At 60.9% G+C, this 24,302-nt stretch overlaps 1 protein-coding gene across 1 annotated transcript in view; it reads right to left on the bottom strand.

Annotated features, from left to right (window-relative positions):
* Positions 1–613: 613 nt before the first annotated feature.
* Positions 614–24,302, bottom strand: part of VPS41 (VPS41 subunit of HOPS complex) — a 148,100-nt gene continuing 124,411 nt past the window's right edge. Inside the window, exons 17-29 of the mRNA XM_056804139.1 lie at positions 19,974–20,066; positions 18,712–18,839; positions 17,854–17,998; positions 17,413–17,454; positions 17,248–17,298; positions 15,190–15,327; positions 13,330–13,384; positions 12,371–12,511; positions 9,924–10,060; positions 3,387–3,486; positions 3,266–3,310; positions 2,234–2,313; positions 614–1,973 (exon numbers count right to left, since the gene is read on the bottom strand). Coding sequence (XP_056660117.1) covers positions 1,893–1,973; positions 2,234–2,313; positions 3,266–3,310; positions 3,387–3,486; positions 9,924–10,060; positions 12,371–12,511; positions 13,330–13,384; positions 15,190–15,327; positions 17,248–17,298; positions 17,413–17,454; positions 17,854–17,998; positions 18,712–18,839; positions 19,974–20,066 — 1,236 coding nt within the window. The 3' untranslated portion in view covers positions 614–1,892. The remainder of the gene's footprint in view (positions 1,974–2,233; positions 2,314–3,265; positions 3,311–3,386; positions 3,487–9,923; positions 10,061–12,370; positions 12,512–13,329; positions 13,385–15,189; positions 15,328–17,247; positions 17,299–17,412; positions 17,455–17,853; positions 17,999–18,711; positions 18,840–19,973; positions 20,067–24,302) is intronic.

Below are 24,302 nucleotides of genomic sequence, written 5' to 3'. Positions count from 1 at the left end.
CTATGAGGGCTTGAGAGTTGGAAAGGGGCTCGGGATCCACTTGACTGCTTGAGAATTTCTTCCACAACGTCCCTGGAGAAGGCCCTGCCACTGTTTAAGGACCTCGAGGGATGGGGAAGAGGGCGTTACTGCCCCCGATGCTGCCGTTCCCCGTTCTGGGTAGCATCATTACGCACTCCCTCCCCCACCCTTTACAGTACCACCAGACATTGTCCTGAAGGAGAGTAGACTACCAGGAGGGAGAATCTGAAGGAAGGCAGGAACTGAAGCGAATAAACTGAATCAGAGTTTGTTTCAAGAGCTGATGAGGACTTCCAGATGGACGTGGCCAGCGGGGGGGTGCAGAGCAATCCTCTGGCCAACGTGTGCCCACTTTGTGCCAAGCACTGTGCCAGGCACGGGGAACAAACTGCCCTCGCGCTCTCTCGAAGGCCTTACGTTCTACCCAGGAGCAGCACGAGGACAAACAAAAATAATCCAAAGGAGGGAGCGATGGGGAAAGCCTGGAAAGCAGCTTGGAGGAAGCAAGGTCAGGAGGCAAACGTGGGGAAGGGCAAGTGTGACCAGTGTGGAGGAGGGAGCGAAGTCCGCAGAGAAAGGTGGGCGCACGTTAGACAGGTAAGCCGAGCTTCTCTTCAACACAACATCAAAATGGGTTTCTATTCAGTATAACCCAACACAAATGGAGAAATGATGTAATATGGTACAAACGAATCTAGACCGGCGTTGACTGGGCAGGTGTGAGGTGGTCGTGGCTGTACCCAAAGGGAGCCGTTTTGTTGGCTGTGTGCGAGACAGGTCGGGCGGGGGGAGCCCAGAGAAGGCAGAGATGGCCGGCCGGGGGCGGGAGCAGGCAAGATGCCAGGAGAGGGACGGGCCTCCTGAGGGCGGAGCCAGAGCCATCCCCGGGTCCCAGGAAGGAAATCCCACTCTGGACCCTGGAGTGCCCCGCCAGCCCGTCTCACAGCGGAGTGGCCCGGGCCCCTCGTGAAGTGGGAGAGCGTGCAGGGATGCAGGGACGCGCACAGGGAGGCACCGGCGGGCGGCGTGCTCGCCTGCTCGCTGAAGCCTCTTCCATGAAAGCCAATGAGGCGCCCTCACAGGGAGGGTTGGGAGCTGCCGCGCGGCCTGGAGAGGGGCCCTGCCTGCCTTCCCCGCCCTGAGGGTTCCCGCCGCCGCCTCTGGGGAAGGGAGGGATCTGGCCAGCTGGGCGCCTGCCCGCTGCCCGGGAGGCTGGATTGGCTCCTGCCAGGGCCAAGGCCGGGACGTAGCACCCAGGGCTCGGGGGGAGGGGCTGTCATTTAAACACGGGGCCTCAGTTTCCTCCGCTGTAAAAGGGGGATGACGCCGCCCATCCCCAGGGCGGCTGCGAGGCCCGGCTATTTGTAACGGGCTCAGCACACAGCAGGCACCACCCACAGGCCTGTAGTGCCGCTGTTGTAGATGAAGAAACGCAGGCAGACAAGTAGCGGTCCTACGGCTAGTCAGAGGGTGCCCGCGCTTCCCTGGGGGCTTTGGAGAGCTTCGGGGCACTGTCAGGGAGCCGGAACTGAGCCCCCCAGGAGACCTTCTGGGATCACCAAGGAGCCCCTCCCCCAAGCCCTGCTCAGCACCCACGGGGTCCTGGAGAAGGCCCCCTCCCCCCAAGGTGCCTGCAGGGCCCTGCTCCCCACCTGGCCTCCCCGGGAGGGGCTCATCCCCTGCCTGGCCAAAGGACTGGCCTTGTCCGGCCCCACCCTCTGGATGCTGAAGGGGGGCGTGCTGGGGGCACACGTGACCCAACTTCCAGGAAGACGGGCGAGGGAAAGAAGAGGCGGCAGCACACAGGCCGGGTGTGAATCTGTGTTTGGGGGGAGGGGCAGAAAGGACTCTCCCGGCCCAAGGAGGAGCTGCTACTTCTTCATCTCCAAGATGGCGCTGCCCGGGCCGCGGTTCTTGGCGCTGCAGATGTTACAGAACTGTCCGCTGGAATTCTGAAACACAGCGGGAGGACGTGAAGCCGCGGGAGGCCCCCCCAAGGCCTCGCCAGGCGGTCCAGCAGAGCAGAGCCCCCCCCTCCACCCCCCCGGCCTCGCCAGGCGGTCCAGCAGAGCAGAGCCCCCCCCCCTCCCCCGCCTCGCCAGGCGGTCCAGCAGAGCAGAGGCCTCCCACCCCCCTCCCCCGGCTCCCTCTGGCACACCCCGGCGTTGGGGGAGGAGCAGAGGCCCCCCGGAGGTGCCCGAGTGCCGCTCACCATGCTGGGCACGGGCAGACACTCCTTGTGGAACATGTGACGGCAGTGGAAGACGACCACGCTGAAGGGCTTGGCCGCATCTGTGGAGGCAAACACCGGAACTCGGAACCCTGAGGAGCCAATGACGGCCTCGTCCTGCCCCGGCTCAGGGGGAGCTAAAGCTGGCGGCCCCGCCCTGGAGGGGGGCCCCCAAGTGGGCTCAGAGGGCCCCCCTGGCTCGGGCCCATTCCAAGGCCCCAGGAAACCCTTTCCCGCCGGGAGGAGCACTTTGACAGCCCCCAGACCCCTTGGGCGCCCTTCCGAGGCTCAGAGCCCTGAGCAGGAAATAAAGGTGATGTTTGTCCCCTGAAGCCATCCCTGACAGCAGGCCCACCGGCTCTCTGGGGGCCGCAGCCCCGGAGGCCTTGAACCCGGCCAGCAGGGCCTGGGGCCCAAGAGAATCTGCCCCTCCCTCAGGGAAAGGAGGAGGAAGGAGGCCCTGCTGGTCGCTGGGGGCGGGGGGGGGGGGGGTGTTCCTTGGGCCTCCCACACCCTGAGCTACTGGGGGCTGCTTGTCCTCCCCTGCCTCTGGGAAGGGGATGGGGGAGAAGACCCGGCCAGGCTGTGAACAAGCCTGCTCTGAGTGCAAGGCACAGGAGGACAGTGAGCCACAGGCAATCTGGGAAGGCTCTCTGGAGGAAGGAGCCTTCGCTGGAAGAGCAGGGCTTTGACAAGAAGCACAGGCTGGGCTGGCCCAGGCCGGACACCTTCAGGTAGTGCAACTGTCCGGCCAGGGTGAGGGTTAGAAGGACCCTGAGGCTGGCCTGGCCAGGCCTGGGCACCAGGGGCTGCTCGAGGGCTGTCAAAGAGCTTCTCTGACTGCTCCTATCTCTGGGAGGAAGATGCCGGAGGCCTCACTGTCCTCCCTTTACAGAAGAGGCTGAGGAGAACCAGGGCTGGTGTGGGAAGCGGGATCTGAACCCAGGGCAGGAAGCTGGAGGCGGGAGGCAAGGGGGTGACAAGGAGCGGCTCTGTTCTCCTCGAGCCTCTTACCTGGAGGGAGCACCGGGGACAGGCACGACTCACAGATGTTTTCTTCTGCAAGGAAAGAGAGTGTCAGCGAGCTCGTGCCCGGCTGCCCCGGCCCGGCCCGGCCCGCAGCGGCCTCACCCACCGTCGACGAGGACCCCCTTCATCTGCGTGTGGTGCATCTTCTTCAGGAGAGACAAGGAGTCGGCCACCAGGATCTTCTTGCAGCCTTCCCGAAGCAGAATCTGGGGACAGACACACACTGGTCAGAAATCCAGGGAGAAAAGCAGGGCCGGAGAAGGCAGCCCCATGGCCGGGGGTCCGCCTCGCTCCCTCCAGCACCGCCCGGGGCTCCCTGCTGGGGAGATCAGAGCCATCTGGCTAGAGATCCGAGGAGGGGCGCCCCGAGGGGGGAGGCTCTGGGTGCCAGGCGGGCCCAACTACTGCCCCCGCCCCCTCGGACCCCAGACAGCAGCTACCACCCAGGCCAGCTCCTGTGGAGGTGCTACAGCCAGCCGCTTCCTCAGCAGCCTCAGGCCCGAGCCCAGAACGCACCCCAAGCCAGTCACTGGCGCCGGACCAGGAACCGCCCAGGACACAAGGAGGGTTCCTAGAGCTCGGCCATCCCCGAACCTCCTGGAGTCCCTCGGAGCCGGCATCCCTCGGTCCGGGGACAAGAAGGCTGGCCTCGCTCAGGGCACGCAGCTGGGCCTGCAGGCCTCAGGCGAGGGCCGGAGCTCCGAGCTGAGCTGGGAAGGCTTGAAGGCAGAACCCAGGGCCAAGAATTGATGGAGAGGAAACCCCAAGAGGCCCCTCTGCCCTGCCTGGCAGATCCAGGAAAGCAGGAGCCGCAGGAGCCACAGCCAGGCTGCCCCTCCCGGTGTCGGGGGGATGGGCGCCCCCGTCTCCGCTAAAGATCCCCGACGGACCAAAACGTTGCCAGATGTGACTCCATGCACGGCTGCTCTCACGGGAAGAGCCCAGAAACGGGAGGGAAGCTTCGCTCCTCCCGCCCTCTGGGGGTGCCTGTGGCTAGGGGAGAAACAGCCACATGGGTTCAAGAGGCCTCCCACCTCCTACTTGAAGGTCTCCTTCTGGGGGGCTCTGGAGAGAGCCTGTCCATTGGGCCCGCCAGCTCCGGGCTCCGTGAGGTCACTGGGGCAGGAGGCGTTCGGTGGCCGTGAGCCAGTCAGAGCATCTTCCTTTCCCCTTCCCTCGGCCTCAGGCCTCCTCTGTCTCCTCTAGATGGAAGCTGCGTCCCTTGTGTCCTCTCTGACTCCAGCGGAGCAGGCTCTAGTCCCAGGGAGGCCAGCCTCATGGCGGAAGGGGGTGGGCACACCGCTTAGATCCACTGGGCCCTCTTAACCCTGCAGCGTCCGGACCAGTGATGCCTCTTCAGTACTCGGGAACAATCGTTTCCTCTCCTGCCATCTTGGAATCAATTCTGTATCGTGGTTCCAAGACAGAAGAGCGGTCAGGGCTAGGCCATGGAGTGAAGTGACCGGCCAGGGTCCCACCGCTGGGAAGTGTCTGAGGCCACACTGGAACCCAGGACCTCCCATCTACTGAAGCCTCACCCGCCCTCACATCTGCTCGAGTAGGCCAAGGCACCCCTGGATTATTCTGGCCAAAGACGTCAAACAGACTCTGTCCGGGATACCCTTCTCGGCTCTAGGACAGACCTGGAAGGCCTTTGTTCCTCGAGCCTCCACGGAACCTCCTGAGAAGGAGATGGGAAGGATTTGTCAAAGAGCACACAGAAGCCCATGTCCCACTGAGGGGGAGACGGAGAAAGATGGAAGAGAAATTCTAAGAAAAAACTTGGGAGACGTGGGGAGCCACGACGGGTGTTTAGCCTGGAAGAGGGGCCCGTGGCAGCCTTCCGTCCCGCAGCCCTCCGTGTGGCCCTGGCGGACGAGAGGAAGGCTGGGGCTTGGGAAAAGGCCAAGAGGAGGAGGGCACGACCCGGAAGATCAGGGCCCCCCATTCCTGGCGGGATCCAAGCGTTCTAGAGGGTTTCTGTTTAGACCCAGCTGGAAGCAGATGATCTCAGAGATTCTTTCACAATCTGGAATTCTGCGATTCTTGACCCAAGAACATGAAAGCACGTTGGCTCCCCCGTCTAAACCGTCACCAGGAGCAGCTTCTCCTCCCGTTAACCAAGCAAGAGGGAGGGGACGGAGGCGTCTGCGGAAGGGGAGTGCATACAAGGTGACGCGGAGCGTGAGATGAATCTGACGGCCTGACACGCGGCCGCCAAGGAAAAGCATCCAAGGGAACATCTGAAGACTGAGGAAAGCGCCGAGATAGCGGCGTGCAGCCGGCTCAGAACCAGGCAGGATCCTCCACTCGGCCACTTGCCCTTCTGAAGAAGACGTGCCCAGGAAGTGGGCAAAGGAGCCGCCTTCACGTGCCCAGGAAGGGAGAGAGCGCACGCCACAAGCCTGACTTCCGTCGGGCTCCTTTACGCGCTCAGACCTCAGGAAGCAGGCCCTGAAAGCACGGGCAGGTCTTGCCCTCGTGGGACGGCGTCTGGCAGCTTTAGGAGACAATCCGAGCAAATCACCGCCAGGAAAAGAGGACGGACGAGTTCAAGGCGGAGAACACGAGAGGGTGACGGTCACCGCCACGCTTTGGGATAGCGGCGTAGCAGGACGAGGGACCGGAGAAGTGGCGATGGGAACTCAACAGAGGATGTGGCGCTCGATGGCCCTGGGGGGGGCTCTGACCTCTCCTCTGCACGAGTGCCTCTCTTCTTCCTGAGCGCATGTGGATGGTCAGCCTGTGGGCTCAGAGCCCAAAGATCTCCTGCGTGTCCTACTCGAACCCTGGGAGGCCCCTTCCTGGCCATTCTCGCCATCCCCCATTCCCGCTGTGCTTAGACTCCACACAGCGTGCAACCATTAGTCACCTGCAGGGTCCCAGAGCACGTCCATGGCAGAGGGGCCTGTCCAGGGCTCTGACCCCGAGGCTCCTTCCTCAGCCCGTGAGTGTCCCGGCCGTCCAGATCCATAACCTCGAACTGTCCTGGAATCTTCCCTGGCCTGCAGGCCTCCCCAACAGCCTCCAGACGGGGTCCATCCCCTCTACAGCGGCCCCCACGGAGCTGCCCAGGCCTGGCCAGGTGCCTCGCCTGCTCAAGCCCCTCTCTTGGCTCCCCAACGGGCCAGAGGAGGGAAGGCGAGGCCCTTCCCCAGCCCTTAAATTCCTCCACAATCCGGCCTCCCTGGAGAGCTGAGACAAAACCCTCCACGTTCCAGCTCTGTTGCAGGACAGTCCTTGAGAAGGGCTCTTTCACTGCTTCAGGCATCACTTTCTTCACCTGTAAAATGGGAGGTTGCCCATGGCAGCCTCCAACTCTGCATGTGTCCTTGCATGAGGGGGAGCTCCCGGAGGTCTCCCTCCTGCCCACTTTCACGCATGGACTATTCTGGATGCAGGATGTCGGTGCCAACTTCCCTCCTCCTCCCAGAGGGCCAGAAAGCTGTGCCCCCTCCGCTTTCCTCATCCTGTGCTCTCTGGGCCTGTTCTCTGCCCCAGGAGAAGAGCTCCTCCGGGGCTGTATGCCCACATGCCCAATGCCTGGCACGCAGGAAGCCCCTCATCAGAAATGCGTGTTGCCTGGAGTTGAGCCACAAGGAGCTTGTCTTCATGATTGCCCCACGCATCACCATCTCTCCTCGACCAGGCTGAGGGCTCTCCCTTTGCCGCTTCGGGGTGCGTCTGAGCCCCCCAGTCAGGGTTCCTCTTCTCCCCTCTTCCTCCCACGTTCCCGTGCAGTCCTTGGGCGCTTCTCCTGGTTCTGTGCTCCTTGGATTGCTTTCCTTCCGCTTTCTGAGCATCCTCTTTGTTGCATGTCACTCCGCTGGGTCGGGAAGCTCTGAGCTTGAGTCTGAACCTGCACGGCTCCTGGGCCAGAAGAAGCCGGAGCCCTTGGCTCCTGCCGCCCCGCTGCATCTTCCTCTCGTCCTGCCATTCTCCTCCGCCATCTTGGCCAGCTCTCTGGACGCCCACCCTCTTCCAGAGCTGCCGGGTCCCTGCACTGGGCAGACCTGACACCCTGGGCCCGGCGGCGCTCTGAGGCCATCCATTCACGCTGGGAGCGGAGTCTGCGGAGGCCCTCGAGGCCTTCCCGGCGGGGCTGAGATGAAGCCTCTTCCTGTAGCTGAAGGAGGCCCAACGGTTGAGATCACGAACCTCCCGCGTGACTTCTAGATGAGCCAGAATGTGGGCTCGAGCCTTCCTGGCCTCGAGCACAGCCCTCGGCCCGCTCTGTTCCCCAGCTCCTCACCGTGGACCCCAGAAATGGGTCTTCTTTGTTTATGACCGAGGCAGCCCTGCTTCAGACACGTCCCAGCTGGGTGGCCCTGGACCAGTCACTGAAACCCCGTGGGCCTCCCTCCGCTCCAGAAGGGGGCGGCCATCCCCTGCAGCTGCCGAGAAAATGCTACAGTCACAGGCTTCATGGGGCCACAAAGGGGCAGATGCAACAGGAGGATGACAGTCCGATGACCAGATGCCTGGTGGAGTTGGGAGCTCCCACAAGAGCCCAGTTTCACAGGCCGACAGGCCAGGGCCCATCTGGACCCATGTTCAGTTCCATGCTCCCCCCGGCTCGCCTGGGCATTCTGGGGACTGTGCTGGCCATGCCTCCCTCTCTACGTCATTGCACGTACTGCCCGCCACGTGCCAGGGCCATTCTGGCTCTGCCCATTCCAGCTGGCTTCTCTGACGATCCAGCCAGCACCGAGAGGGGGGCCTCCTTGGGGGTACCGCGCCTCCCTGGCACATGCAGGCCGGAGCCTCATCTCTGTGATGAGTCTCTTGAAGTCCCTCTGACTGACGTCTGCGCTCCGTCTCCTCTCTGGGCTCCTCCAGACGGAAAGAAGGGGGATGGAGAAGACTGTGAAGATTAAATGTCCTTCTCCCCCCCAAAATTACCTCTCTCCGGATTGTGAAGATTAAACTGTAAGCCTGCCCACTTCTAGATCTAATCACCGACAGTGTAAACGTCCCACTGAACCATGAAGTGGGCCGTCTGTGACCCAGGTGTGCAATAGAGGGTGACGGATCAGAATCGACCGACTGCCTCCGGGGCGGTGCTAAGCAAGGCTTTACACTATGATTTGTCCACGTAAAAAGTGGAGGAAGACACAGGAAGTGACGCAAGAGGAAGTGTCTTTAACAGGGGGTGACGACTTCCTGAGTGAGTTCTCTGGTGGAGAATCGGCTGCCTGGACCCGAGACGTGGTGAGTGAAAGGCCGACTCCTTTCATACTGGATTTTCTGAAGAGACGTGCCGAGGCCTGCGGACTAGCTCTCCCTGCCCGGGCTGAGCCAGGGGCCGGCAGTAAATGGCTGGGTGCTCGGGCTAGATACCTTACCCTCTCCTCTCCGATTTCTTACTTCAGGCTTTCTATAGTTGGCAAATAAATTGTACATAAATCTCTTCGGAATTCCTGGCGACTCTATTTTAAATATAATCTAGTCCAACCTTTTTATACTTTTTCCCCCTTACGGGATTTGGAACTTGACATTTAAAAAATGAATGAAGATCTTTTAAAAATGTAATTAAAATATACTTCAAAAGCAGATGTGGGGTTCGACCTCTCCTTTTCAGAATTTTGTTCGAGGGAGAGAGAGAGAGAAGGAGGGAGGCCCCTGGGCTGAGCCCTTACAAACTCTCTTTCCTTTGATCCTCAACCCTAGGAGGTAGGTGCTGGGATGAGTCCCATTTTACAGTCAAGCAGACTGAGGCAGAGGTTAAATGACTTGCCCAAAGTCAGCTAGTGGGGGTCTGTGGCTGGATCTGGGCACGGTGGCCCCTCTGGCCAGGCTTCCCTTTGGGTAGTCTAGGCAGCCACTGAGCCTCTGATGTACAGAACTGACAAAATCATGCGTCTGCACTTGTCCAGAAGCCCAGAATTCCCTACAGAATGAATCCACAAACAAGTCACGTTTTAACCTTTACCGGCCACTGTTCTGTGCCTTTGGGCTGGGGCAGCCTCGGCCCCCACCTGCTTGGCATCCCTCAGAACGGCCCTGGGGCCCCACGCCCACGCCGGGGAGCCCAGGCTTGTCCAGGACACATGGGGTGGCGGGTGCAGCCAGAGGGGGGAACATCAGGCGTGGGACATCCCAGGAGACGGAGCCTCGAAGGCCAGAGCCAGGAGCCTGATCCTTCCCCATCCTGCTCCCCGCCAGTACACCCCGGGCCTCTCTCCTGCCTCGGGGAGCCCCCTCTCGTGGCCTTTCCCCATCATTCTACTCTCAGTCTTTGGCCTGTGGGGCCTTCCCTGCGGGTGCAGCATCTGCTCCCTTCCAGCCGCTGGAGTAGAAGGAACGAAGACCCCGGGAGAGGTCATCGGCGTCAGCACGCTCAGGGCGGCGCGGCGCGGGAGAACGGCCCCAAGACCCCACTTCAGGCCGATTCTCGGTCTCGCCCCGGACGCCGCCGCGTCACGGCGAACAACGGCGCATCGTTCAAGTGTCAGAAACCGCTCCTGAGGGCAGCCCTGCGGCTGCTCCCCTCCCCGGCCCGGCCTCACGAGGGAGGGAAGGAGGCCGAGGGGCGGCTCCTGGTCATCCCAAAGAGGGGGACGGAGGGGGCTCCCTGCCAAGATGCCCGCCCTATTCCTCCCCAGGGCCGAGGGGCGGCCCGAAGCCCCCCCCCGCCGCTCACCTGGAGGTTGTAGTCCTGCAGGATCTTGACGAGCGAGTCCCGCAGGTTCGGGATCTCCATGCCCTCCTTGATGCGGTGAATGAGCAGGATGGGGTCCACGTGGGTGCCGATGTTGTTCAGCAGGCCCGTGATGAAGGCTGGGGAGGGCAGGGGAAGGCCGGGAGTTACCGAGAGCCCACCAACGGCTGGGGCGCGGGCGGGCGGGCAGACGGACAGCCAACGGCCTGTCCTGCAGTGGGGAGGGCGACGAGCGGCCGCTGGGAGCCCCCCATCTGCCCTTCTGTGGTTCCCTTCTCTGCCCTCTTTGCCCACTGCATGGCGCTCCGCCGCCCCCTCCCCCGCCCCGGCCCAACAGGCCCTCCAAGCATCGTCAGGCTAAAGGTGGGGGCGGGAAACACGGCGGGGCGGCCGGCCTCTGTGCAGGACGTTTCTACACTCCGCTTCCCTCCCTGTTGTCAGTCGCCCGCCCCAGTCGGACGCCCCGAGGAGCGTCTCGCCCTGTTGGTACTTCCGTGGGGGGAAGCCCCAGAGCCCCAGCAGCCCCCCGGAACCCCCCAGCCAGGCCCGGCTTCCTGCCAGGAAGGAGGAGCGTCCAGACCCTGGCGAAGCCCCCGAGAAGTTGAGGCCTGAGAAGGGGCCCCGGCGAGGGGGGCCATACCGGCTGCTGGAACAGAGGAGGGGAGCCGGGGGGCACCAGAGGGAAGATGGGTGCCATCCAGGGCTCCCAATTGAAAAGTGAACATTTGGGGGGCCGCCGGAGGGGGGGGGTCAGGAACGGAGAGCCAAGAGAAGGCAGGAGGTCCTGGGTTCTAATCCAGCCTCAGGCCCTTCCTGGCTGGTGGCCCTGGGTGAGCCCCTTCCCCTGCCCAGCCCTTCCCAGCCCTGCCAGCCCCCCTGCCCTGGGTCGACAGACAGCCGTCACTCTGAGGTGGAGAGAAAGAGAAGGAACCAGACGGCTCCCCAGAAAACCCCCCAACAGGCTCCATTTTACCCCCTTCTGGTTTGCAGCCTGACCATCACAGCCCCCCCTCTAACCCCTCACACGTATGCATAGTCACACATGCATATCCACACATGTGCAACTCACACATGTACACACGTGCATGCTGACCCACACGCACTCACTGCACATGCACACACCCACACGTACTGTGAAAACGGGACGAACCCCGACTTATCTTCACATTTCTAGCCGCCAGGAATGCAGACGCCCCACCTAAGGGGGATGGGGGGTGGCAGGTCTGTGACCCGCGTGTGCTCGTGAGTGACAACTCAGAAACAAGTGACTGACCCCGGAGAGTCCAGGGCCAAGTTTAAGCCTCCATTGGTACACGGAAAGGTGGCAGGAAGCAGGAAGTGACGTAAGGGACGGCCTTTACGTCTGGCGGCCACTTCCTGTGAGGGCTCCTGGCCTGGAGGAGCTCTGGCCGGAGGCCTCAGATGGCCTCCCTTTGGACTGACTCCCTCTCCTTGGCGTTTCTGGAGGCCCCTCGTCTAGGAGGAGGCCGCGAGGCTGGAAGCCGTGTTTAATGAATCCTCTGGACAGCCCCACCCCGCTGGGGCCTCTGAAGCCCTGCTTGGTTCAGACCAGGCTGGAGTAGCCTCCTCTCCATCTCTCCCCCTCCCTCCCCTCCCCCCCCCATCTCTCTCTCTGTCTCCCTCTCTGTCTCTCTGTTCCTCTCACCCCCTATACCTCTCTTTATCTCTCTCTCTGTCTCTCTGTCTCTCTTTATCTCTCTCTCTGTCTCTCTTTATCTCTCTCTCTGTCTCTCTCTGTCTCTCCCTCTCTCTCTCTCCCTCTCCGTCTCTGTCTCTCCCCCTCTCTCTGTCTCTCTCCCTCTCTATCTGTCTCTCTGTCTCTGTCTCTCTCTCTGTCTCTTTCTCTCCCTCTCTCTCTCCCTTTTTCTCTCTCTGTGTGTCTCTCTCTCTCCCTCTCCCTCCCTCCCTCCCTCCCTCCCTCCCTCCCTCTCTCTCTCTCTCTCCCTCCCCCCCTCTCTGTCTCTCTCCCTCTCTGTCTCTCTCTGTGTCTCTCCTTATCTGTCTCTCTCTCTCTTTCTCTCCCTCTCTCTCCCCCCTCTCTGTCTCTGTCTGTCTCTCTCTAAATTCCTGGCAACCAAACTCTTCAATATTCAGCCCAACCATCATTTTTTACCCCTCACAACGCCCACACAGGCACACATACATGTACACATGTGCACAGACACATGCACAAGGCACATACATGTACATATATACGTGCAGAGACACGCACACAGACACAAGCGAGCACATAGGTACACACATGCGCACACATACACACACGCGCACACATACACGCACACATGCACACACATACACGTACATGTGCGCGCACACGCACACAGGCATGACAGACACGCATGCTCGTAGTCACGCACACTCTCCACACACACATCCACGTGCGCCCCCGGCCCGGCCCGCAGACTCACGCGGCTTGTCGATGGAGTACAGGATCAGATCCTCCCACAGCTCGCCGTCGTCCTGCTCTTTGGCGAACTCGATGGCCTTGTCCACGTCGTGCAGCTCCTCCATGATCATCTTCAGGGCGCTGCGGCTGTTGCCCATCCTGCCTGGGGGGTGGGGGGGGGCACATCTGAGCCACTGCCCGGCGGGGTTAGGGGGGACCCGGCCTTGTCAGACGCCCGGAGGCTGGACGTCCCCCCATCGGCGGCTCTGCAGAGCCCGGGGCATTCTGGGAGAAGTCTCTTTTTAGAGAGATGAACCCTAAAACAGCTTTTAGAATTGGGGTTGCTCTTCCTCCCACGCGGGGTCCCCCCAAAAGCCCAAAGGAGCCTCGTGGGCCGCACTCAGGCCGCCGTGCCCATGAGGCCACCCTGGGACCGGGCGGCAGAGAGGTGAAGCCTTTGGTCCGGGTCCCAGAGCAAGGACATTCCAGATCGGGGTCCCCCCAGAATGCGCCTGCCAGAGCCGTGGGGGCGGCCTGTGGCTCTGCTCCCCGTTCTCGGCATCACTTTGGACCTCCGTTTCCCCATCTGTAAATTAACCTCTCAGGGCTCTTCCGACTCTAAACGGAGGCTCTGTGACTCCTACGAGGCCTCCGTTTGCCCATCTGTGAAAGGGGGAGATGGGAGCAGGCGAGCTCTGACCCGGGATTTAGTTTGGTGAAGAACATACCGTGGAACCCGGCGACCCGAGCTAAGAAAACGGGGCTCAGAGCCCGTGAGAGTGAACACGTAGGTGACTGCGGGTGCCAAAGAGGAGCCTCGGGGGCCAGGGGCTCTGACGCCCCTTCACAGAGGGGGAGACTGAGGCCCAGAGCAGGGGGCGGCTCAGTCCTCCTTTTCCTTCAGGAGGGCGTCGTGGGGGCCGGGGCCAGGCTCGGGGGCCAGGCGGGGGCTTCAGGGGTCCGAGGAGGGCCGCTACTTACTCAGGAGGTAGACCGTCTCCTCCACGAAGTTCCTCTGCTGGCAGATCTCCAGAGCCTTCAGCGGGAGCAAAGAGAAGACGAGGTGAGCCCGAGGCCTTGAAGGCCACCCCAAGGCCCAGGGATCCGGGGAGCTCGGCCCCTCCCCGCTCTGTGGCCTGGCCTCGGCTAGACCCCGCGGAGGCCCTCCTGGAGCGTCTTCAGCAACGCTTGACTCTTCCCAGAGATGGAATTAAAATAAAAAGTTAAAATCCACAAGAAGTTGTAAATGTGAAGGAAAAGGGGGCCGAGGGCCGGGCCAGAGGGGGAGGCTCTGGGTGCCAGTCTGGCCTCAGACACTCAGCGGTGGGCCCTGGACCCTGGGCCTGCCCGGACTGAAGATGTGAAGGCCCGCCTGGAGCCTCCGGCGGCTGCGAGGAAAGACGCCCCAAAGACCCCGCCGGGCACGCGGGCGCTCCTGGGACTCCCGAGCCCCCCCGGCCCGGCCCCCTCTCTCCTGTATAGCATCGCGGCCATTCTGGGCCTCTGGGTCTCCTGTGGGGGCGCCCGTGAGCCTCCCCGTCTCCTTTGGGCCACGAGGGGGAAGGCAAGTCCAGCAACAAGCCAGGGAAGCCCGTCCCGGGAGCAGCAGCTCCCTTCGTGCACAGCTGGGAGCCGCCGAGTCTGAGGAAGGGCGTCCACTTGGGGGTTTCAGGGTGGAACAAGCACGTCTGCCGGGCTCTGTCCGGGGTCCCGTCCGCCCGAGGAGCCCAAGTCCGCTCTGACTGCCCCCAACGGCACGCCAGAGGGCCCTGGCGGCAGCCTGCAGCCCTCGAATCAAGCCCTCCCTCTGCACCTCCAGAAGAGCCGGGCCTCGAAGGCCGAGGAAAACGGCCCCGCGTCTTCCCTGGGCTCCAACCAGGATAAAATGCCCATCGTGCCTCTGGCCTCTCCCAAGAGGGGGCTCGAGGCTGGGTGTGGAGGCTCAGAAAGGGAGGCTTCCCGTCCGCGGGTCTTTCACATCTGGACTTCAGGCCAGTATGGGGTGCGGATGGAGAGCCAGACCCGGAGACGGGAGGTCCTGAGTTCAAATTTGGCCTCAGACCCTTCCTAGCTGTGACCCCAGGCAAGTCCCCAGCCCCCTTGCCTGGTCCTTCCTGCTCTTCTGCCCCAGAACCAGGCCCGGTATTGAGTCAAAAAGGAAAAGGTATTGAGTCAAAAAGGCTCAAAAGGACTACGGACATGGGGCAGCTGGCGGCGTCAGGAAGGGAGGGAGGGAGGAAGGGAGGGAGGAAGGAAGGCAGGAAGGAAGGAAGGAAGGAAGGAAGGAAGGAAGGAAGGAAGGAAGGAAGGAAGGAAGGAAGGAAGGAAGGAAGGAAGGAAGGAAGGAAGGAAGGAAGGAGGGAAGGAAGGGAGGGAAGGAGGAAGAAAAGAAGGAAGGGAGGAAGGGAGGGAGGGAGGGAGGGAGGGAAGGAGGAAGAAAAGAAGGAAGGGAGGAAGGGAGGGAGGGAGGGAGGGCGGGAGGGAGGATGTCCCAAATCTCTGTTTTGGGTTAAGCAAACCCAATGCTGTGGCCTGGCCTCCTGCCCTGGGATCAGCAAATCAGATTCTGATTCAGAGCCAGACTTTTCCTTATTACTGGTTCTGTGCCCCCCCCCCTCCCCCCAGATCTTCATCATGGAGCTCGTGTCCAGGCCAGGCCTGGGCTGCCCCCGGAGGTCCCTTGGCCCTCATGGTGGACCGAAGCCCTATGTAAGCCCACTTTGTACAGGGTTCAGCCCCCAAGAAGGCCCAGGGCACCTCCTCCTCCTCCCGGTGAACTGAGGCTCAGGTTCACTCCGGAGAGGCCCCCCTGGCCCAGGCTGAGGTGGCGGGGCTGCTCACCTTCTCCAGGGGGCAGTGGGTGCTGTCTCGGAGAAACGGGAGCAGGTTGGGGCGATCGTACTCGGCATAAAGGCTGATCTGCTTCTCGTGGAAGCGCTGGCCCTTGTGATGGTCTCTCTTGAAAAGCTTGTGCAAGTACTGAAAGGAGCAGGACAGAGGCTGAATCAGGATTAAAGGAAGGAAAGGGGGAAATCGAGGCAATACTGTTCTCTTTGGTTCTCTCGCTGCCCAAGGCGTTCCATTACCAATTCAGCCAGAGAACCTCTCAAAAAAATGGGTTAGCCCAGTCACAGAGAGCAACGAGGAGGTTTTCCTTTCAGAGTGGGAAGTTCGAGGGCTGGGCTTGGGCTTGGGCTTGAACCTTAAAAAAATCCCCAGACCTACTTCACAAGGTTGGGTTAAGACCATTCCCCATTTGGGCAGTGAAGGTACTTGATCAGGAATGTGAGAACTCTACTCCACCCCTACCTTAAGCATGCCTTAGGGGAAGATAAAGTTGTAAACTCTTTTCTGAACAATGAAAAGTACTTACACCCATACTTAAGCCAGGCCTATTTTTAGAATTATTACAAAGGGGTGCTGAGTACCTATAAAGGTCAGGCAACTTGTGAACTTACAAGGAGCAAAGAGGTGAAAACTTACTCAGAGATTCTAGTCTACTCAGGTGTGAACTAAGAATGGGCTGTCCTTTGAAAAACGTCTACTTTGATTGGTAGATATAAGGACTTAGGGGAGGCGACATAGGAGAAAATGCCCTATATAAGAAACTCAGAAAGGGAGCTGAAGACATTCTGGTTTCACATTCAGATTCAGATTGACATTCAGATGCAGATACAGATTCAGGATTGAGCTGGTGGAGTCAGCTGAGATGAAGCTGGCCTGGTGTGACTAGAATCCTTGCTTGGACAAATCTTGGGGTGAGTGATTAAGGACTGACTGATCTTTCTTTTAGGGCCTGGGTTGGCCAGGGCTGCCCTGGGCCGGCCTATCCTTTTCTCATTATTTCCTTTCTCTCTCTCTCTCTCTTTCTTAATTCCTCATTGTATTAATTAAAATCTCTATAAAACCCAGTTGACTTGGGTATATTTCATAATTGGGAATATTTCCCTGGTGACCACTTTATTTTTAATATAAAAAACATATCTTTGCGGTCACAATTTACTCATCCACTTTTATATCTACCAAAATTTATGTCTTCCACTATTTTAATCACTACAGTTTATGACAACCGACTATTTTAACTCTTACAGGACTCAGAAATCCTGGGTTCAAATCCTACTTCCAATCCTTAATAGCAGGGTGGCCCTGGGTAAGACACTACCACCAGCTGAAAATCTGTTTGTTCCTCTGAAAAGGAAGGGAACTGGCCTCGCTGGCCCCGGCCTTCCCCTCTGGCTTCTGACCTGTGACTAGAGGAGGCTCTGTGAGCTTTGTTCTCTTGCTGTCCTTCGGGCTGTGGGAGAGGCTCCTCCCCACTCCCCACCCCCAGCTCTGCCGCCATGGAAGGATCCAGACAGCTGGGGAGAAGGTCCGGAAAGCACTGCCTGGGACGCTTCTCCCTAGACCACCAGGTCGGTGGCAGAGGCACTGGGGCGGGGCAGGGCTCCCCTAGGCTGGGGGCATGGCTCTGAGCAAACCTCAGGGCAGCCCCCCTCTGGGACAGGCTCTCTCCAGGCTTGCCCCCCTTTTCCTGTCTCCCAACAAGAATCTGGCCATGCAGGTCCTTGGACTCTGCAAAAGTGCCCATTTCCTGGGAAGGCTCCATCACCTGAACTCGGGAAGGCTAGAGAGAAGCTGCTCTGAGCATGTCCCAGGAGGCCCCCCAGTGGGCCTCGCTGGGGTATCTGGCATGGGGGGCGGGGGAGGGGCTCCTGCTCCTTCCCCAGATCCCTCCGGACGTGCCGGCAGAGGCGACCATCTTTTGCCCATTCGGGATGGGACGGGCACACGCCGCTCTCCCAGGCACCAGCGACCCCACCCCGGGCTGCGGGCTGGTCTGCAGGCTGGGCCGAGGGCCAAAGCGTTCACTAGAACAAGCGCGACCAGGCGGGGGCTCACCACGTGCTGCAGCTCGGGCCGGTTCTCCAGTTCTTCCACGACTCTCTTTATCTGAAGAGAAACAAGGAGGACAACGTATGAGCGGGGACCGATGGCGGCCGGGGGCGTGAGAAGGGCTGTGCGTGGCCCCGGCTCTGGGGCGCCGGACAGTCAAGGGACACTCACGGAAATCTTGTCCTCGTTGTCCAGAAGCATGTCCACGGCTTTCTGGAACAGAGACGGACGCGTCAGAGGGAGGCTTGCAGGACAGGCGCCCGGCCCGGACTCTCTCGCCACTGTACCCCGATCCTCAGGGCATTGCCGCCTCCCTAGCCAGGCCCGCGCCAGCTCCTGTGAGCCCCCTCTTGCCCCCCCCCCCCCATAATGCCGGCAGGCTGCGGTGATTATGGTAGTGATTGAGGAAACTGAGGCAGACGGGGATGGAGTGCATTGCTCGGGGTCACGGGGTGAGAGAGGGGCTGAGGCAGCATTTCCACATGGGCTGGGGGCCGAGACAAGAGACCCGAAGGGGGTCCCCCCCACTCGCTTCCTACACGTAGCGGGGCAGCCCCGACCAGGCGAGGTGACCCCACATAAAAGGGGGTGACCCCGGGGGGGCTGGGGTACCTCGGAATCGAAGTCCATGAGCAGCACGATCTTGTCTTGGATGGCGCTGAAGAGATTGTGCTTGTGGATCAGCTGGAAGACGTCCTTGTGGCGGAGCGTCAGGTAGATCTGCAGGGCCTGGCTGTAGCTCTTGTCGTAGGTGTACCTAGGAGGGAAGGCCGGGCGGCTAACGAGTGCAGCCTTGGGGAGCCGGAGGCCCCCACGACTGGCACCCTCCCCCGGACAGGCCCAAGAAGCAGCTGGGGACATGGGCTCCTGCAAGGGCTGAAGAGAAGACCAGCGGGACGGGGTCACCGGGCTTGGGGGGCATCCCGAGCTCTACTTTCCGATAAGGGCCCCCGAGGCACACGGCGCTGCTTAGAAGACGCCTGGCGGCAATGGCGGTGGGACACAGAAGGAGGGAGGGGAGAACCGGACGGTGGCCTTGGAGGCGTCCCAGGCCAATGGAGCCTGCCGTCTACACGGGTAAAATGAGGCTGGCCCGAGGGCCCCGAGGCACAGAGCAGTCTCGTGTGAATGCTTTCGGGGGAGCCGGGACCCCCCAAACCAGACCCCCGATCCCCGACTATGACGTTCCCCCCTAGTTAGGCCCTGCAGAAAGCAGGACCCACTGCCCGAGGCGCCATTTTCTTCCAGCAAAGTGAGGCTGGTCTGCGGCGGATTAAAACTAGGCAGAGAGCTGGCGGCTCGTCCCCAGGCACAATGTCTCCCTTCTCACGCTGGGGAGGGAGGAACACGAACACACCGTGCCAGGCGGGAAGGAGAAAAACAGACATTTTCTTAAACAAACAGAAAACCAGGCAAGAATCTGCTGCGTTCTGAGGGCAGGGACGGGAGAGGGGGGCGGGCGACGCTCACAGCTCGGCCAGTGTTCGGAGCAGCGTCGTGTTCTGGGGGTCCTTCTTGAGGTGGTCCCGGACAGCCTGGACGATGACCGAGTTGTTGTAGAGGTCCCCGGGCCACTCTCGGATCAGCGTCGCAAAGCCCTATGGGAGAAGGAGGGAAGCCTTGATCGGCTCCTAAGCAGCCTTTGCCGGCGGGCTGACAGCAGGCCCGGAGCTGGTAGGGGCCACTCTGATGCCCCGACGTGGGTCAGCCCTGGACTGACCGGAGCCTGGCGGCCCCAGGGCAGAGGAGAGGGCGGGCAGAAGTCACCAGGGCAGCCTCGTCTCTTCAGGCAGGAAGCTGGGCCCACACTGGACACAGCCATTGTCAGAGGGAAGGCCTGGGGAGGCAGGAAGGGCCCCACTCCAGCCCATCCTCCCCTCAGCGGAGCCAGGTGCAAGCCTGTCCCCCCCAGGGGCCCCCTGGACTCCCTCCGGGCTGCAGTACAGACTCTGCTCCTGGCCTTCAGGGCCTTCCTAACCTGCTCCTCTTCCCCCGTACCTCACCCCAGCCCCCGGCCCTCCGCTTCAGGCTCGTCCCTGACCACTGAGCTCCACGATGGCCTCACATTTTGCTCTAGCCAGAGCTAAAGGAGTCCGTTTGGAAAGCTGGCCTGGCTCTCCCCAGGAGCCTCCCAGCATCCTCCCGCCCTCCGAGGCTCAACAAGGCTCGGAGCGGTCTGGAGCCGCGGGACACGGCACGAAGGTGGCTGGGGCTCTCGGAGGGCCGTCACCATCCGCAGAGCCTCGCTTAGCCCTCCTGGCCTCGCCTGCCATTCTCAGTCCGGAAGCGGACAACAGCCGGCACCGGCCGGATTTCCTGCCCTTCTCTGACTCCTCCCTCTAAAGGCAATCTTTTCCTCTAAAATCCGGATCCGGGCTCCATGGGCTGAAGTGCACCTCAGGCGGGCAGGAGCTCCCTGGCTGAGCCCAGCGCTCGCCTCGACCTCGAGGCCCTGCGGTGCTGCCCCACGTTTATCAAGCCCAAGTCGGGGCCGGCCCCAAGGCCCAGGGCCGGCCTTAACCTTCTGGCTGCCCGGGGGACGGGGAAGAGGAGGGAAGCCCGGCTGGGCCGGGGATCCCTCGTCCCCCAGGACGTGGCAGCTCGCGGGCCCACGCTCGCCAGCGCTCTACGGAGCAGCGCGGCTCTCGGCTGCCCCCGGGGGCTGCCGTCACACAGGGGGGGCCCGGGAGCCGAGGGCGGAGAGGGAGCGGGACTGCGCTGGGCTCCGGTACCTCGTAGTCGCTCTCCAAAAACTCGTGTAGGATCATTTCATAGATGAGCGGCTTCAGGACGGGATCCCCTCGTGGCAAATACGGGCTGATCGCCTGGAGGATGCAAGAGGAAGGAAACAAGGGTCAGAGCAGACGGGAGCCGGGGTCGGCCTCGTGGGCTTGGGGAGCCAAGGCAGCGAGAACGGAGAAGGGCCGGCGGGTTCTCCGCACGGGTTTCTGGGGAGGGCCGCCGGCTGGACCGTCTGCCGCGGACCGCGGGCCAGCAGCATCGCCTCTGGGAAGAGACGGCGACCCCTCCGAGAGCTCGGCCTCCCCGCTGCCCCGGGAAACCGTGTGGGCGGCGACGCAGCTAGAGGGAGTCTTCCAGCGAGAGGCTGGGCCCCGCCGGGGCAGCCAGAATGCGCTTGGCTTTGGCCACCATCAGCGCAGAGTCCCCCCGTCAGGGCGGAGGCGCCCGGCGGACCGGGCTGGCCTGGGGCCAGGAGAACCACGTCCGAGTTCTCCCTGCGGCGGGTTTCCAGGCCTATGGAGTGGGGCCAGCAGGGGACGAGCTTCCCACAGCTCTGCGTTTGCCTTGAGCTGCTACAGAAGGGCGAGCGGTGCACTGTGAGGGTGGGCCCAAGACGGCTGCGGCACATGCCGAGGACAGGCACGTGGCCAGAGGGGCAAAAGAGACCGGAAACAAGCGGAGGAGGCGGATGGCCCGGAGCTGCTGACGGGCCACCAGGGGACCCCTCCCCCACTGCTCTCTTGGGGGTGTTAGAGTGCGCTGCTCACCCGTGGGCGACGGTGTGCAAATAGGTGCATCCTTCGGGGCTGCCCTTGTGGCAAGGTGGATGTGTGCACCGAGTTAGCGCACGGCTGACTGCCAGGGCAGCAGGAGGACCGGTTTCACCTCGGACAACCCGCCAGACTGGGGTTTGGCTGGACAGCGACCGAGAAGCCTGCAATCTCCAGAGCCAGATGGCCACAGAAAAGGAGCCGCTGGCCAGAGGTGTGCCCTGCTCTCGGCAGCCTTCAGGCTTCCTCCTCTGCTCTCTGAGAATCGCTACCTGGCGTTCAAAGACTCGAAGGAGGGGGTGCAAGTCAGCAGCAGCCAATGATGCCCAAAGCACGCACACGAACGGGCTAAAGAGATGGTGAAGGCCCCTGACGGGAGGGAGGCGGCCCGGCCCAGACCAGGGAACGCAGAGCCCGCCGGCGGGGATCGTGAAGAGCCAGAGCTCGGCAGAGGCCTTGGGGAGGGGCGCGCTGGCCCTCGCCGAAGCCCTGGTCCGCCCGCACATCAGGCAGGAGAGCAGGCGGTTGGGGCGGATTCCAGGGCCCGTAGAAGGGAATGCAGACATTCTCAGCCAGGCTCACCCTGCCAAGCTGGGGCTCTCTCCTCCACACTCTCCATGACGTCTGGGGGTGAGGAGGGAGACACGCCAGGCATCTCACTTCTCTCACTGTCGACCAAGACAGCACTGGGAAAAGGGGGTCTCCAGCAAAGCTGAAAACAGGTCGCATCTTACAGTCTGCTGAACGGCACGTGCAGAAACAAGAACACCAACCGTCTCTTCGACTCGAATACCAAGCAGGAACTGCCCCTCCTGCATGAAAAAGCTCTTCCCAACCTCTCGGGACACCGTGCTCGGGCTCCGGCCCGGGCAGGACCGAAATGAGGACTCCTCCAGAGCACGTGGAGGGCTAAAAGGCACCACGCCAGGAAAGACCCGGATCGAAGGCAGCATCTACTCCCACTAGCACGAGCCTCGAGAACGCCATTTCTAAAACCTGTTAGACGGAAAGTCCCTTCAACCAGGAAGAAAAGCACATGCTGAAAAGCCACGTGGCAGTTCATTCAGGAAAGACCTTCATATGCCCTTAGAGGATTATTGGGTTTATACAGGCATAAAGCAACTTCTGGGGGCTGGGGGTGGGGAAGGGAAGGGAGGAAGGAAGGAGAGGAACAGGAAGAAAGAGCATGAGAGAAAGAAGGGAGGAAAGAAAAAGAGAGGAGAGAGAGGGAGAGGAAGAAGAGACAGGATGAAAGTCAGAAGGAAGGAAAGGGAAAGAGGAAAGGAGGGAGGCAGAGAGAGACAGAGAGGAGGTAAGGAGAAGGGAGGGAGTCTAAGGAAAAGGAAGAAAGGCTGATGGCTAGTAAAGGAATTTGCCAAGGCTTATCCCAACGTATGCAAGAATAGAAAGACTCAGAGCAACAGTTTGTGGCTCCTTTGTTACTAATGAAACTGCACCAGAAGTAGTCAGGGTCTTCCCCTCTTCCTGTCCTTCCCAAAGAGAAGGCCCACATGCCAGTCATGAGCTCCCTGGGAGAGCACAGCTTCTCTCAACAGATGCCACTGTCCTTCCCCCTGCACCCTGTGCAGCCTTCATCCCCTTCTTCCCAAAGGTCCTCTACAGTGGACAGGTTCACTGAAGGGGCAAACAGTTTTGTAGGCCTCAGGCATGGCCTGGTTCCCAGCAAGGCTCTCAGCTGCCCACCTGTTTTCTGCTTTCCCCTCAATCTGCCTGAGGTGCTTCTTTCCCTGCTTGTGTCTGCCTTATGTCACTTTTTGCACAGAAGCTCCTCACTGGCATTCAGCTCCATTGCCTGTCCTTCCCTGCTCCCAGCCCTGCCCTCATGGGACCACGAACAAGTCTCCTTCCTCATCTCAAGCAGCCTCAGGGACTTGAAGACAGCCATCGTTTCCCTGTTAAGCTCTGGACTAGGCTATTCTGGACCAAAGCGAACTCCTTCAGCACACCCTAAGGTGGCCCAACGGCTACCCTGTTCCCTGTCCTCACTCTTCTTCCTGCCCTGGTGAATCCGTCGGACTCATCGATCCTCAAGTCCTGCTTAGGTCACCTCGTCGTGTGGCACTGAGGATACGGAGATGGAGCCAAATGGTTCCAGTGTGGACCAAACAGGGCTGACGACTCTCCGGCCGCAGAAGGCCTGCTCTAGAAGTACACCAAGAACCCAAGTCCAACAGATCGTTCTAGAACCCGCGGACGAAATGTTCCTCAATATTCGGGAGGACTAGGCCAGTCAGGCCAGCCTCGCTCATTCTTCTTCATGATCTAATGGAGCGGTCCTTGATGCCTGCCTGATCGCTCAGGACTCAGGGCTGCAGTCTGGGGGTGACTCGACTTATCAAGGGCAGAGATGCTTTCTTACCCTCTCCTTAGGGATCTTAGAACCAACTGCCTCTTGGCCAGGTTTACTCACCCTTTTTCCTCTTTGGGAAAGAAAGCAAAAGTGAAATAAGTAAGTAGAGCCTCCTCGTTTCCATCATCTCTTCCTACTTCCTCATCTACTTGCAGCTGTGTCTTTATCATTTCAGTTACTTTTTCCCCAGATCGGCCACAAAAGGCCTTCCTGTTGTCCTCACAAGTCCCTGCTGGCAGCAGCTCCTTCACACCGATGGTTTCTGACACTCCTCAGGCAGAACAAGGCGATACTCTGACATTTATCCCCTGCTGCTGGCCCTCATGTGGTTGGGACACCAATTTCTGGGGGGAGTCACCTCTTTTCTTCAGGCGTGGCAGCGCTCCCCTGGCCCCAGAATCCCATTCCTGAGACACGTGACACGGTTGGGCCATGGGGTCTTACTCCATCAGAGACCTCCTCTGACCTGATTTCTCTTCCTCTTTCATGAATCTGAAGATACAGCAGGCCCTTCCTCCCGGCATTTCCACCATTTCTGGTCGGATTCAAGTCCAGAGGGCTTGCTTTGGGGGTTTTCCCTCCAGAAAAGAAGGAGTCACAGCCGAGAAGCCGAGCAGGGCTTTCACCGATCCAGCTTCCAGCCCCGCCTCGACAACAATGCTGTGGCAGGGCAAGGGCAGAGAGGCTCAGGCTGCGGTAGAAGACGCTTCTCTTGTATGTCTGGAGAGAGGACAGTCAAACATACGGCCTGGCAGGCTGGCACAACTACAGGCAGGCCCACGGGCACTGGCAGCCAGCCGGCCGGCAGCGGGGACAGCCCCGGAGAGAAGCTTGGGAGGACATCATCTCGCTAGTCCGAGGAAAGGGCAGAAGGGTGAGGAAGTCCTGTTGGACAGTTGGTGGGGCGGCTTAAACACAGTCTCTCTTCTCCACGCATGCAGTGCCACGGGGAGCCCATCCACGCTGAGGGGCAAAGCCAGAAAGCACACACAGCGAATGCCGTCCCGGCCTCCTTCAAGTTGCTTAACAAGCCCAGAGAACAATACGGGGAGACCCATGCAAAGCAAAGGCCTCTCGTGGGGCCAGGACCCAGGATTTCATTGGTCAGGAGACCGCCTCTACCAAGGCAGATCGGCTCTGGCCTGAGAGGTGGGCCGCTCCTCTAGATCACGTGGAGA

Source organism: Monodelphis domestica, chromosome 7, assembly GCF_027887165.1.
Source record: "Monodelphis domestica isolate mMonDom1 chromosome 7, mMonDom1.pri, whole genome shotgun sequence".
NCBI lineage: Eukaryota > Metazoa > Chordata > Mammalia > Didelphimorphia > Didelphidae > Monodelphis > Monodelphis domestica.
This window is presented reverse-complemented; position numbering and strand designations above follow the sequence as displayed.